Genomic DNA, 12,737 nt, shown 5'->3' on the forward strand with positions numbered 1-12,737 from the left:
AGCAACGTGTTTCCAGCTAGTGGCTCGATCCCAATCACAAGCTAGATAACGTATCGCGTGGTAAATTCATAGAGTGGTGGTCTAGAACGATTGATTTATTAGATCGAGCCACGCAGTACGTCCGTCGGCATTAAGACCGGCAAACACTGGCCCGTAATCCAATTAATTTCGCCGAGGCGATCGTGATTCGGCACGGCCACTGTATCTCGCACGTAAGAGCGGATTGCATCGCATCGCATCGCGTAATTAGTTTCATTAACGATGTGCGCGCACCTACGATACGGCCACTTTCATAAATAATCGACGTAAGAGCAGCCGTCGTCGGTTCGCGCGAACGATGTTTCGATTGCTGCCACTTTGTTCATTACGCTATTTACCTGGAAAATTTCTTTGTGAAAATTATCGAAAGCGTCGGACGACCGAAACAGTCCTCGGCCCTTTGCCCATTTAACGGCGCGATATGTGTATGACATACATACAGGGTGGTTGGTAACTGGTGGTACAAGCGGAAAGGGGGTGATTCTACGCGAAAAAAGAAGTCGAAAATATAAAATAAAAATTCTCCGTTTGAGACTTTGTTTTCGAGAAAATCGACTTTGAATTTTCGCTCGGTACGCGTGCACTTTATCGCGTCTCGTTATCTCGTTACGGATCTCACTGTAGATCGTTGTCTCGATGGAAAAAATTAAAAAGAAAAATTTTATTCTATATTTTCTTTTTTCGCGTAGAATCACCCCCTTTCCGCTTGTACCACCCCCTTTCCGCTTGTACCACCAGTTACCGATCACCCTGTATATATACATTTTAGTGTTTTCATTTTCTTCGCTGACATATTTCTCTTTAAAGGAGCGTGTGTACCGATACGTTGCCGATGTAACGTTGATATCGAATCGATGTCGACAGGCCAAATGCGCGACAAACAGAATCGATGTATGGACAACGTCGCTGATCCGATTCCGTGCTGTTAAGTGGATGACAATCTTTATCGGTCGAGCTGTACCATTTCCACGGCGAATTGCAGCGCGTGCTCCAGGTTCTTTTGCCGAAAGTTCGATAACGATTGAAATTTCTATATGGCCTTCGTGAAATTATTGCTGTTAACGGAGCTTTGAGCGTGGTAAGAATACGCGAACGGTTTCCTTCGTGGCGAACGATAAATACGTTCCCCTTTTAATGCAGCAAACTGATAACGAAAAAGGATAGGCAGCGCTTAGAATACGTCTGCCTCTTTTTTCCCTCTGGGAAAAATCGAGTCGCGTAACGGGTATTTTAGTAAAGTTCGATAACAACCAGAATGTTCTGTGCGGTCACCATAAATTCATTATCGTCGCTGGAACGGAGGCAACGCTGCGGTAGCGTGGAACGGAACACGGAACGGGCTCGTTTCCCGTTTTCACCGCGGTACGCGACGCCCCCGATAACGGCCGAGAAAATTGAAATAAAACCGCTCGACCTGAAAAAAAATGTACGTTTTTCGGAACACGGATGAAATTAAGGACATGTTCGATCCACTCTTGCGTTTTTGTTGTGGCGCCACGTGATTGCACGCAGCATACGCAACGCGGATGAAAATCGCTCGATCGTTTTGTTCGCCGATTAATTTATCTTGGGCGAGTGAGTAAAGGTAGCGAGAATGCAGACGCTACGTTTCACAGTTATCCTCCTGTCTTCCTAAATTGTTACGTTCAAATTATATTATTCGTCTAACACGCGTAAAAGTCACTTTATGTAGAACGACGTGCGAAATGAACGTTCTTCGATGGAAAACTTTAAGGTGCTTTCAACGCCCGTGTACTTTGACCGCGATCGTTCGCGCCGTATTCCATCAAAAATCGATCGTGCGTTGATTAAAAGTGTCGCGCCAATAAATGTTCGATCAAATCAAATAAATCGAAACGCGCGAACGAGGAACAACGCGAACAGAGTGGCTGCCAATTACGAGAGAAAGACGACGCGGGCACGAGTGTGGTGGACACGCAACACGAGAGACGGGCGGATGCAAAGACGCGAAACGAGATTCGGTGGACGAGGTTCGATCTGCGTTCGCTGATAATTAACCATTGGCAGCGAATTCGCGACCGCGCATCCATTCCGGCTTGAATGATTAATCCCGCATTTGCGTTAGCCCGCACACTGCGCGATGCGATGCAGTTTCGCGAACGATTCACGGCTGTGGCCTACCAATCGTTGCGAGTCGTCGAGGCCCAGGTTTCTGCCCTCTCGACACGAAAGAAAACTTACGTTAATTCGCTTTCGCGGTATCAACGCGCGCGCTTCTTCTCGCTTCATTCTCGGAATACCCAAGCGAGATTTGCCTTACATCGGGCAAAGTGACGGGAAACACTCGCGAAAAATGGCGTTTCTACGGAAAGGTAGAGGCGAGGGCAACGAAGCGCGATGCGACGTAACGGGAACGTATCGACGCGAGGAATCTGTTACGTCGTCTGAAAAGTTTCTTTCGTTTTCTAAGGAAATAATGGATGCACGATATTTCTCGTTTTATATTATTTTATCGAATTGCGTATGATCAATTTCGTTCTATCGAAATAAAGATCACGACGTTGGACAGGTTAGGTTTCGTGTTTGTATAAAGATGCATCGTTGTAAAATACGGATCTGTAAAAGAAAGACACTTTTCGGACAACCTGATACTTAGCCGCTCTAGCTCTAACCGATTCAGACTTCGGCCTAAGTCAGACTTGGGCCTGATTCGATGTTCGGCGATATCGCGCAGCCTTGGCTGCATTCTCGTCTCGGCTTTCGCTATGTCGCGTCGACCGAGTCACGGATCCCGCGCTTATCCTTGACTTATCGCCTAGATAAGGACGCCCCTCGTTCTCGTAGTGGCAAACCCCGGGAACCGATGTGTATATATCAGGGAACTAGGTCGAGCCGAGTTTCCACCGCGCTCACGCTTCGAGAAAACTCGCTTTTCTCCGATATCCAGCGCTTCTTTATTTCGCTTTACTTCGCCCGCTAATTGAAGATCAGCCGTTTCTGGTAAGTTTGAAAACTTGCTCCACCGAGTTCGATACTCTGCTTTGTATTAGAAATCCCACGGCTGGACTCGCGTATCGAGGTTATTTGTTGGCAACGTAACTTTTGCGGATGATCTGCGACAGCGAGCTAACGATGTTTCGCTCTCGCAGACAATCGAATACGCCTAGCTTTTGTTTCGCCGCTTCGCATCGTTCTTGTTAGCGTTCTTCCAGTGTTGCTCGAGGTTCTTCCCTTGGATACCGTTGACCTACTTACCGCTCCACGATTTTAAGTTATTTAGCTACCCCTCCCAGGTTGGATGTGCTAGAGAACTTCGACTACCTCGTTCGCCATTCATTCGACGTAGATCCAGAATGCGTTGCTTCGAATCGCGACACTGGAATCGGTATACGTATTCCTCGTATCTCGTTTCAAGGGGACTATTGAGAGTTGACCTCGTTTCGTAGTATCGCGTGCTTAGCATCTTACGAGGAGTTAGACGCCTTCCAAGATCGTCGAAATATCTCGCAGCGGCAAGGTTTCGCAGCTCCAAGACGCTATCGAATATCGAGTAAGAAAAGAAGCGTGAACAAAAAAAGCGAAATTGTTTCTCTGGAAAATCGTGGAAGCGCGAGATCGATTCGATCGTTCTGGTTTAGTCGAGAAGCGAAAGAGGATTCGAGACGCTCCCCGATTCAGGGAGATTTCGTACGATCGAGTTCAGGATCGAAAGCCATTACCGAAGTGACAATGCAGATACATCGAGGGCCTCGCTAACGATCGTACCACGACCGATCGAGCCGAGCCGACGACCCGTTCCCCGGACTGATGATCTCGTTTCCTTGGCGGCGCGTCTCACCCCCGGCCCAGCCGACGAGCTCTAGCGAGCATAGATACGTTCCTAAAGTGTGCACCGACGCGATAAATGCCAGGGTCAAACCCGTGAGCCGAAGTTCCGCTATTTTACGGTACGCTACGTTTTTGGGTAGTCCCTAGCGGGCACCCGGCACTCCCGTCAGCCTCCACATTTCTTCCGACGGCATTCTGCATAAAACTTTACCGCGTCTGCCTCCATCTTCACCAATCGTCGGAAATTGAGTTATTCGCGAGCGCGCCTTCGAACGCTGTCGTTTTTAGTAGCGCTCTCCGTGCGAATACACCAATTTGTGCGCAGATGTCGTCGATAAACGAATAATACCCACGCAACGAATAACTGGAAACGCGTAATAACCGATTTCGCGCGAAACGTTCTTCGAAGTTCCACGTTCGCGTACGTCGGCCGATGTCTCGTAACGAGTTTCGATTCATTCGTTTCCTCTTGTAACGGTTATTCTCGAGCACCGCGTACGACTTACTGTGCCAACTTGTTCTCGCTCGTGACGAAAGAAAAAGTCTTTGCTGAGTGTAAACGGAGCTCGATAAACGACATTTCAAAGCAACGGGCGTTCGCCGGGCTTTTCGAAGAATCGACGAAGATAGACGTTGGCGTCCGAGTCGTAAGGCGCGTAGAGAGGCGAGCCGACTGCGAATCTCGTTCGACCGTCTCGAGAAGGGTTCAAAGCCAACGTTCGACGAGGAAGGCGGGATTCTAGAGCTGGATGGAGTCCAGTCGATTCGCAAACGAGACGCTCCGGTTGACGTCCCTCGTTAGCGATGTAAACTCGACGGGCTACGAAAAGAGGGAAAATAAAAGACAAATACGACGCAGGAACGTTTCGGGGAACACCTTTTCCGACGACTTAACGACATTGTGACAGAATGGAGCCGTGGGTCCTTTCAGCGGCGTTTGGCTCTATCCTTCCTTTCCCTTTCAGCGGAATTACGTGCACGACAGCTTCGATACGCCGCTATCCTTCGCGTACTTACACCGCGCTTGTGCATCGTCGATCATCCGAATCCAAAGCGACCAAAACTGTTCGTCCCGATGAAATTTCTCCTTTCGAGACGATCCGGTTAGTCCGCAGGATTTCGAGCTGCTATTCGGTAGCAGGAAAATAATTCTTTCGTTTACGGTTGAGGCGAGTGGATTGCTCGACCGAACAACTGACCTTAGAAAGGCGTGTCCGTAGGACGAGAGCTTTTCACGAGCTTGCCGCCAGTTATTCGATCGTAGCACGATTGTTTTCGTTCGACAAAAGTCGTAACAAAAGTTGTTCTCTCCCGTGGGAACGGTTATCGTCGCGTCGGGCCGATTACCAAGAAGATACGCCGTCGTATTTGAATCTTCTTTGACTGACTTGTAGCTTTCTTCTTCTATTTTTTCTTCTCCCCGTTCTGTCTTCTCGACTCTCGTTACCTCCCCATCCCGCTCCTTCTCCCTCGCGCGCTTTTTCTTTCGCTTCGTCAGACATACCTTAGTCGAGGAAACACGTGTTGTGTCCCAAGAAATTGAAGTGCTAACGCGACACCTCAGTCGCGTCGAGATGCCAGAAAACGCTCGCATGACTGCTCGAGAACACTGCCTGTTCCGTGGCAAGGTAATTTTTCAGAAATCTCGACGGTTTCTCTCTCTCTCTCTCTCTCTCTCTCTTCACTTTTATCCGTTTTACTCTTGCGCTTAGGTTTCCTCTAAGAAAATTGAGATTCACGTGGAAACGCGTACACGCGGTAGACCACCCGCGGCTAATTTAATTAAAAGTTAAATTACGAGAGACGGCGTCGCGCGCGCGGACACTGCTAATAAAGTAACTTGGCCTTTGGATAGAGACATCCGCTTGCGTTTTCGTTCGACTATTCATACCGTGCGAACAGTTTATTTCGCGAAAACGCACCAACTTCCATCGTGCGCAACCCCCGAGCGGTAACGTAGCTGTTACATAATCGAAGAAAATGCATACACGCGTGCAAATCGATTATTTAGGTGGACAAATAGTAAATGTAGACAAACAAATTTAGAAGGTAAACAGAAACGAGAAAGTGCTCCATTGATGGAATATCGGCCGTTTGCGCTGCATTACGGGACCTATTAATAATCGAGTGGAAGCCTTTCCGCTTCACCGCGGAGGCTGCAAGTTGCGGACTCTTTGTCCGCCATTAAGGACGACAGAAACGCTGACTTATCCGCGCGCCGTAGCGATAAAAAATCCCGCTTAACGATTCGAATGGAGAAGACCGATCCAAGACGAAGGCGATCTCCTCCGATTGGATAATTTCCCCCAAAGCTCTCGTTCTCGGCTGAAGACGCGGCAGTTATGTCCAAAACCGCTGATCGAACCGTATTTTTCGCACAGCTTTCGACGCAATAAAAGCAGCGGGAGAGACTCGAGTCGGTTGATGGGCTCGTTCATTAGTCATGGTTTAACCGCAGGTCGAAGACCGCAGTTCCACCTGTGTGCGTGCGCGGAAACACATAGCCGGGAGAAAGAGAGAAAGAGAGAGAGAGATAGAATGAGAGAGAAAGAGAGGTAGCTGCAGGGGGGCTGTTAAAAAATAATAGGCTAGGGTCGTTGCTGGCAGTGCCGTCACCCTGGCACGTGCGAAACTTTAATGACTTTCGCTCGACATAACGCCACTCCGGCTCCCTCGCTCGTTTTCCTTATCCCTCCGTGTGTAAAACGGGGCCTCGCATGGGTCCACTCGTGTGGCACACCGTCACCGGAGATAATCCACTTCTCGGCGAGGAGAACGTTGGTACGCCGCAGACGATCGGATCGCCAGATACCGCTCGGCTCCTTTCTTTATTAATTCACCGCGCGTTCCTCTTATCTTCCGACCGTTATGCTCTCCACTTCCTTGTATACGGCATCCGAATACGTCCACCGCTTATTGTTAGAGGAAAATACGTATGTACTTTGGAGGCTCGTCGTACATCGTTAAACCATTCGAATCCGTGGAAACGATGCCGCGCGAGCTTACACGCTCGACGATAAAACGTTCGTCGTCGAGCAGAACGCAGCTCGCGTTATGACGCGAACTTTCGAAATTGTTGGCCGGGTCACGACGATCCGGAACGTTAAACGACGAGAGTCCGCACGAGGGAAAAGTTGCACCGGATAACTTCCAAATTGTTCGAACCAACGTCGCGTCGAATTTGGAAGTTCGACTACGAAGAGTCGATAGAGTCCGTGAGAAGTTTTCTTTCCGTCACTTGGATACCTTTCGGCGTAAACGTCGAAAACGCCAGCCGTAAATTAATACATCGCGCGTCGCGTTTGTCGCAGACTCGTTCGAGAACGGAATCGCAAGATGGAAAATTCGCCAAAAGGTAGCGGAACGATGGACGAGGAATGGCTGGTGCGCGGACTCGCGCGTTTAATTGCCGCGATAGTGACGCGGCAACGATCCGCTTGAGAATTCTCGGCCTGGTTCGGCAGCGTGCATCTTTTACCCGATCCGCTATATTCGCTGGATTCCCGTCTGGATGGGCCCTTCTGGTCTACTCAGGCCGAGCAGAGGGACGGTGGAGAACGATCTCGCAAACTTCGATCGAGCAAGTTTGACGGCAGAGTCGTAACTTTGGACGCGTTCAATATTTCCGAATACCCGGTGCCGGGGTTTCATGGCACGCCACGCCACGCCATGCCATGCCACGCTATGCCGTGCCACCGCCTCGGCAAACTTATATACGTGATTTGTGGTCTCGCCTACCCTGGCCCCTGCTGGACCAGATAAATTCACTTCGGTCAATTTTTTAGCGGTTCCCGAACAATCGTACGTTGTACGCTTCGATGTAACGCACGGTCTGTTCGAGATATCGTAAAATATTGGCCTCCGTTCTCTCCGACTCTCTGCGAACCTAGTTTCCTCGCCGAAACGGATATTTAATTTGCAATGATACACTGGCCGCGCGAGTACCAACGTGGCCTCTCACTTACGAACTTGCCTCGGAATCGATACGCGGTGCTTCCTCCTCGTTAGGAGTCGATAGGATCGTTGGATCGGTATTTCGGGAACGACTTCCGGCTACCCGTTACTTGGCAACCAGATTGAAACGAACGAACTTACGGGCGGGTTTCGCGTGGCGCAATTAACGCCAGAGATTGAAACAGCGAAATGAAAATGGACAGGAAGAGGCGTGGACGTGTCTCGGGCCGGCCACCAGCTGACCCGCGAAACGCGCTTAAGTGCTTTGTGACGCGCTTAGAAGCTCGGCGATGCCAAAAAGTCGCTCATTGAAAAGCGCAATCGCGATTGTCACCGGCTGTGCAGGATCGTGTGTGGCGGCTTAAAACGAGACGTTCTACCTCGGCTCTACGTGTAAGCCGATATCAACTCGTTGGCTTGCGTTTTGCGTCAGCTTCCGCGAATATCGTTGGTCCCGCTGTCAGGCGAAACTCGACGTTCACCGCAAACTCCTGTCTCGTCCTGTTGTGAAAGGACATCGCGACACGTGGAGCACACACATCACACGGACGATGCGAGCGACAGAACGCGATGGTTGGCACGGAGAGCAAACGCACCTCGAATTTTCCGTGATTAATAGATACGGCGAGTTGCCGGTCGATTTCGTTCGAGCTCTAATTTCCAGCTGGAAATTAGAACGAACGGTGAAACGGAATCTTTGCGTTTTCACGATGGTTGGCGCGCGAGATTGCAATCGACCGGCTAATTTTGGAAAGCGATAACCGAGCGAATCTAGAGCCGATGGGAGTTACAAGCTGCCCCGTTTAATTTCAAAGCCAATCAGCGAAAGAGACCGCGTTCCCCCTTCCCTCGTCCACCGATCTTTGCGTCCGTCTACGCGGCGTTCGCGTATATCCTTGTGCAATTTCGCCGCGTTTGATTTCGCGATCGAACGCTCTCGACGCGAACCACCGCGCCACAGCAACGAAAAACGAAAGCGTTGCAGAATGAAGGAGCAAACGGTACCGCCGCGGTGACTCGATAATTATCGATTCAACCATGGGACACGCGTTCGACCCCCGAAGTAAAAAAGCAGTCAAAAGCAGATGCCGTAAATACCGATGTAACGTTTCCACGCGGAAAACGTTTAATAAGCGGACAGCCAGCTATTCGGCTATATCCCGGAGCGATCTCGTTCCGATTTTCTATCTAAAACCGTTTCCCTGTCTCTCTAACTACCCTCTCTCCGTTCAACCTTCCGATTCTCTCGGGCTTTCCCGTCGGACGAGGACGAATGTAACGCGGGCCAGCGTGACGTTAATTCGTTTCCAGTGCAAGACGTATGATCCTCCGATAATGGTGCGCTCCCATTTGCCGGTATTCCGCGGCTATCAGCGACCCAAATTGCATACGCGAGACACGCCGCTCGGAATCATCGATATTGACTGGTGTCGGAGGACCGCGTTAATTGCACTTCAGACGTTACCTGCCCGGTGAACGACGGATAATCGACGCGTTAATTTCGAACCGCGTTGCGTCCGTCACTCCACCACGTTTTACGCTCGCCGGACCATACTTTTTCGCCGATGGAAACTCTTCTGGAAATTCTTCGCCGTACGAATAAATAAAAATCTGCGGCCGGAACGATTCCGGTTGCTGGAAACCGTTCGAAAGCGTAACTCGCCAGGAGGAAGCCAGGAGAATTCCTTCGCTGGAAACAGATATTGCAGCGGTATCGTGAAAAGTATGGACGCGGCTGAACGCAGCTAGGAAATGGACTCTCGCTTCGCGAGCTGGTCCGAATTACGTTAATTACTTTACCGAACGTCTTGCGCCAGGACGAAGTGAATAGCCGGCGCGGAGGGCGCGGTCCTTTTCATAATGGCTCCCTTTTCACCGTACCATCCGCTCATTGTTACCGTCGATGCTATTGCGTGCTTATCTGCCGACCTAAATTGCATCGACCGGATACGAAGGACCGGTCAGTGACATTGACTGACGTCGAAACGCGGAAACACGTCGATAATTATGCCCTCGGTGTCGGCAGGCGCCGCCGCGGAATTAGGTTGCCACGCGGTTCGTTCGAAGCTGCGACTTTACGATTCGAACGTTATCTTCGTTATCGATGGCAACGATGGTGCAACGAGGCGCCGCGGGCTGTCGCGAGAAAGAAAAGGTTAATCGTTACGCTTCGGGGATGGAGCGTGCACAAGCCTCGATGATTAAGACCTTTCACGATACGCGATAACGAGGCTCGCGAATTTCGACGAAAATTTCCGAGAAATTTGTCCGGTGGAACGAACTCCCATCGTTCTCGCAGAGGATCGCGAGGGAGGAGTTTGCCGACGGGCGGAGGAACCGATCGATCGTTGAAGGGGCGGCCAGGATGAAGGGAGGCTCGTTGTAACTAATAGATAGGTAATTAGCGGATAATGAAGTAGCTTCCTGTCGAGTGAAAAAATGATCGATCATCGGGATAGATCCGTTAACGATCGATCGAACCTTTGTTCTTTGCAATGGCGATCAAAAGGAACTTATTACGCTTATTAAACCGACCTGGCGTTTGCTCGATACCGTGAAAGGCTTAGCTTGCAAACGTCGTCGGTGCCTGCGTGTGCCGTTGGGCCGCGTCGCGCTCGTCAATGGCCGTCCGCCTTTCGCGAGCATTCACCGCGAAAGCAACGACCACGAACGAGATCCGTCGACTCCTCTAATTACACCAATAAGATAATTCCTCCTTTCAGACGATAGAAGGAAAACCAACCGACGTTCCTCTACTTTTCTTTTCCAGGTGCCGAAGATGTGTTCAGGTTTACGGGGAACGAGACGCACACAGACTACTTTCGGCTGGTACTCCGGGACGGGAACTATCTTCTGGTCGGCGGAAGGTAAATAGAGGATTCATTTGGAGCGAGTGCTTTAATTAAAGGACCGCTTCTTCTTCTCGTTCTTTGCTACCGGTTCGAGAGCCTACCGCGATCGACGCTCGCGCACCTCTCGATCTTTACGTGTACGGACTAGTTTCACCGGGAAATCTCGTTTCCACGCTCTCCTCTCCCCTCCTTTCGAGTTTCGTCTTCCTCGGATTCTCTTCTCTCCGACGATAAATTCTCCGAGACCGGCCACGAAACGCTGTTCCACCCTGTTAATGAGATCGTCCAACTTTATTTAGAAACTTCTTCGCGCGCTTTATTTTACGACCCTTCGAATGTGAAGCGGCAAGGAAGCGCGACTTCTTGCAAGCTCGCCGGTTCTTTAAAAAACTTTCTCCCGCGGAATCCAGAGGGAACGTAATATGTAATTAAAACGCGATATACATCGGCTACTACTGGCCGCGAAATCTGCAGCACGAATCCCTCGCGGAACGCTTTGCTATTTGGGTCGAGGGATTCGTTCGGTCGGTGGTTCCGCGTTTCCTTCCACACGCCAACGTTTCCACGCGAAATCGTTATGTACCGAGTCTCCTTAACTCCGGCTTGCCGTCGAATCCGATTCCTATCGATTATCTTTCCTCTCGAAAACGAATCTTCGCTCGATTCCACTCCGTTCATCCGAAAGAGATAAACAGACAGACAGAGAGAAAGAAAGAGAGAGAGAGAGAGAGAGGAAACGGAATGAAATCGGTTGCTGGTAGGTCGTGACGATAATTGGGTCTGCCTCCCGTGAACAGATGCGAATCGATCGTGTCATCGTTGATCGCTCGTCGTTGTCGCCGTCGTCAGTAGAATTACGTTAATTGCTCGATCGATTCGGCGAGTGTCATCGGGTTAGGTTTTTCTCTCGAAATCGATGGGCCCGGTTCTACTACCGGGTTAGGTTAAATCGCGCGCAAATGCGAGCTGTCGCGAGACAACGGGGAAAATTTGCAGCTCGAGACCTCTCGGAATATTAATCTCGAGCCGACCGCCATAAATCTTGGCCCGTGTGTAATAAACGGATCGGGACGGCGCTCGAATCCCGTCGCGGTTCCCGTGGCTCTCGGCCTTTCGATCGACTTTTTTGTCGTCGACTCGGTGCGCGGTGGGACCGACTACATTTCCCGAGAAGCCGGAGAATCTGCGCGCGATAAGCGGACAAAGTAAAGGGACGCGAAAGCCTCTCGGTGCCACACGGTGATTAATGCGCGATCGGAAGTATCGCGTATCGAAAAAAGTTACGGATCGCGCGCGGGAAATAGGGAAATTCTCGGAGGAGGAGATACGTTCGGGAATATTCGAAGGAGCGGTTCGTTTCGGCGAAAAGGGGCCGTGAGTCGAGATTCGCGAGCTTCTCTTTTCCCATAAATTCCCCGTAAAATCCTTTACTTCGGCGAACTGGGTTTCGCGTCTGTATTATCGGTGGCTGTCTTTTAAAATTCCATTCATACGACGACGTTTTCGATGAACGCTTAAAGCGGAAAGCTCGATGCGGCAAGGAGAATTGGTCGCGCGATTACCGAACCCCGAAGTTCGATCGCGAACCCGAGTTCTATTTGCCGAAGGAGCCGCCGCGAATAGAAGCAAATCCAGCTTGAAAGCGTATTCATTCGCGGCAACATCTCTTCTATTTCAGAAATCTCGTGCACAATCTGAGCCTGACTGATTTGACCGAGCAACAAAGGTTGACTTGGTACTCGACCGACAGTGACGTGAAGATGTGCCTGGTGAAGGGCACGCCCGAGGAGAATTGCCAGAACTACATTCGCATCCTCGTCAAGACGGACTCGAACACGTTGCTGGTGTGCGCGACCAACGCTTTCAAGCCGATGTGCCGCGACTACGGGGTACACCCCGGCAACTATACGATCTTGAAGGAGAAGGGAGGCCAGGCGATGTGCCCGTACGACCCTCGTCACAACAGCACCTTCGTCTACGTAGACGGAGAACTTTACACCGGCACGGTGGCCGATTTCGCGGGCATGGATCCCATCATCTATAGGGAGCCGCTGCAGACCGAGCAGTACGACTCCAAGAGCCTAAACGGTGAGTAAATCCAGG

General features: G+C 50.5%; 1 protein-coding gene across 1 annotated transcript in view; it reads left to right on the forward strand.

Moving 5' to 3' along the window:
- Positions 1 to 12,737, forward strand: part of Sema1a (semaphorin 1a) — a 147,678-nt gene that overhangs the window by 119,879 nt on the left and 15,062 nt on the right. Inside the window, exons 3-4 of the mRNA XM_033327614.2 lie at positions 10,553 to 10,649; positions 12,313 to 12,722. Of these exons, the coding sequence (XP_033183505.1) occupies positions 10,553 to 10,649; positions 12,313 to 12,722 (507 nt within the window). The remainder of the gene's footprint in view (positions 1 to 10,552; positions 10,650 to 12,312; positions 12,723 to 12,737) is intronic.

Source organism: Bombus vancouverensis, chromosome 7 (assembly GCF_051014615.1).
Source record: "Bombus vancouverensis nearcticus chromosome 7, iyBomVanc1_principal, whole genome shotgun sequence".
NCBI classification, from domain to species: Eukaryota; Metazoa; Arthropoda; class Insecta; order Hymenoptera; family Apidae; genus Bombus; species Bombus vancouverensis.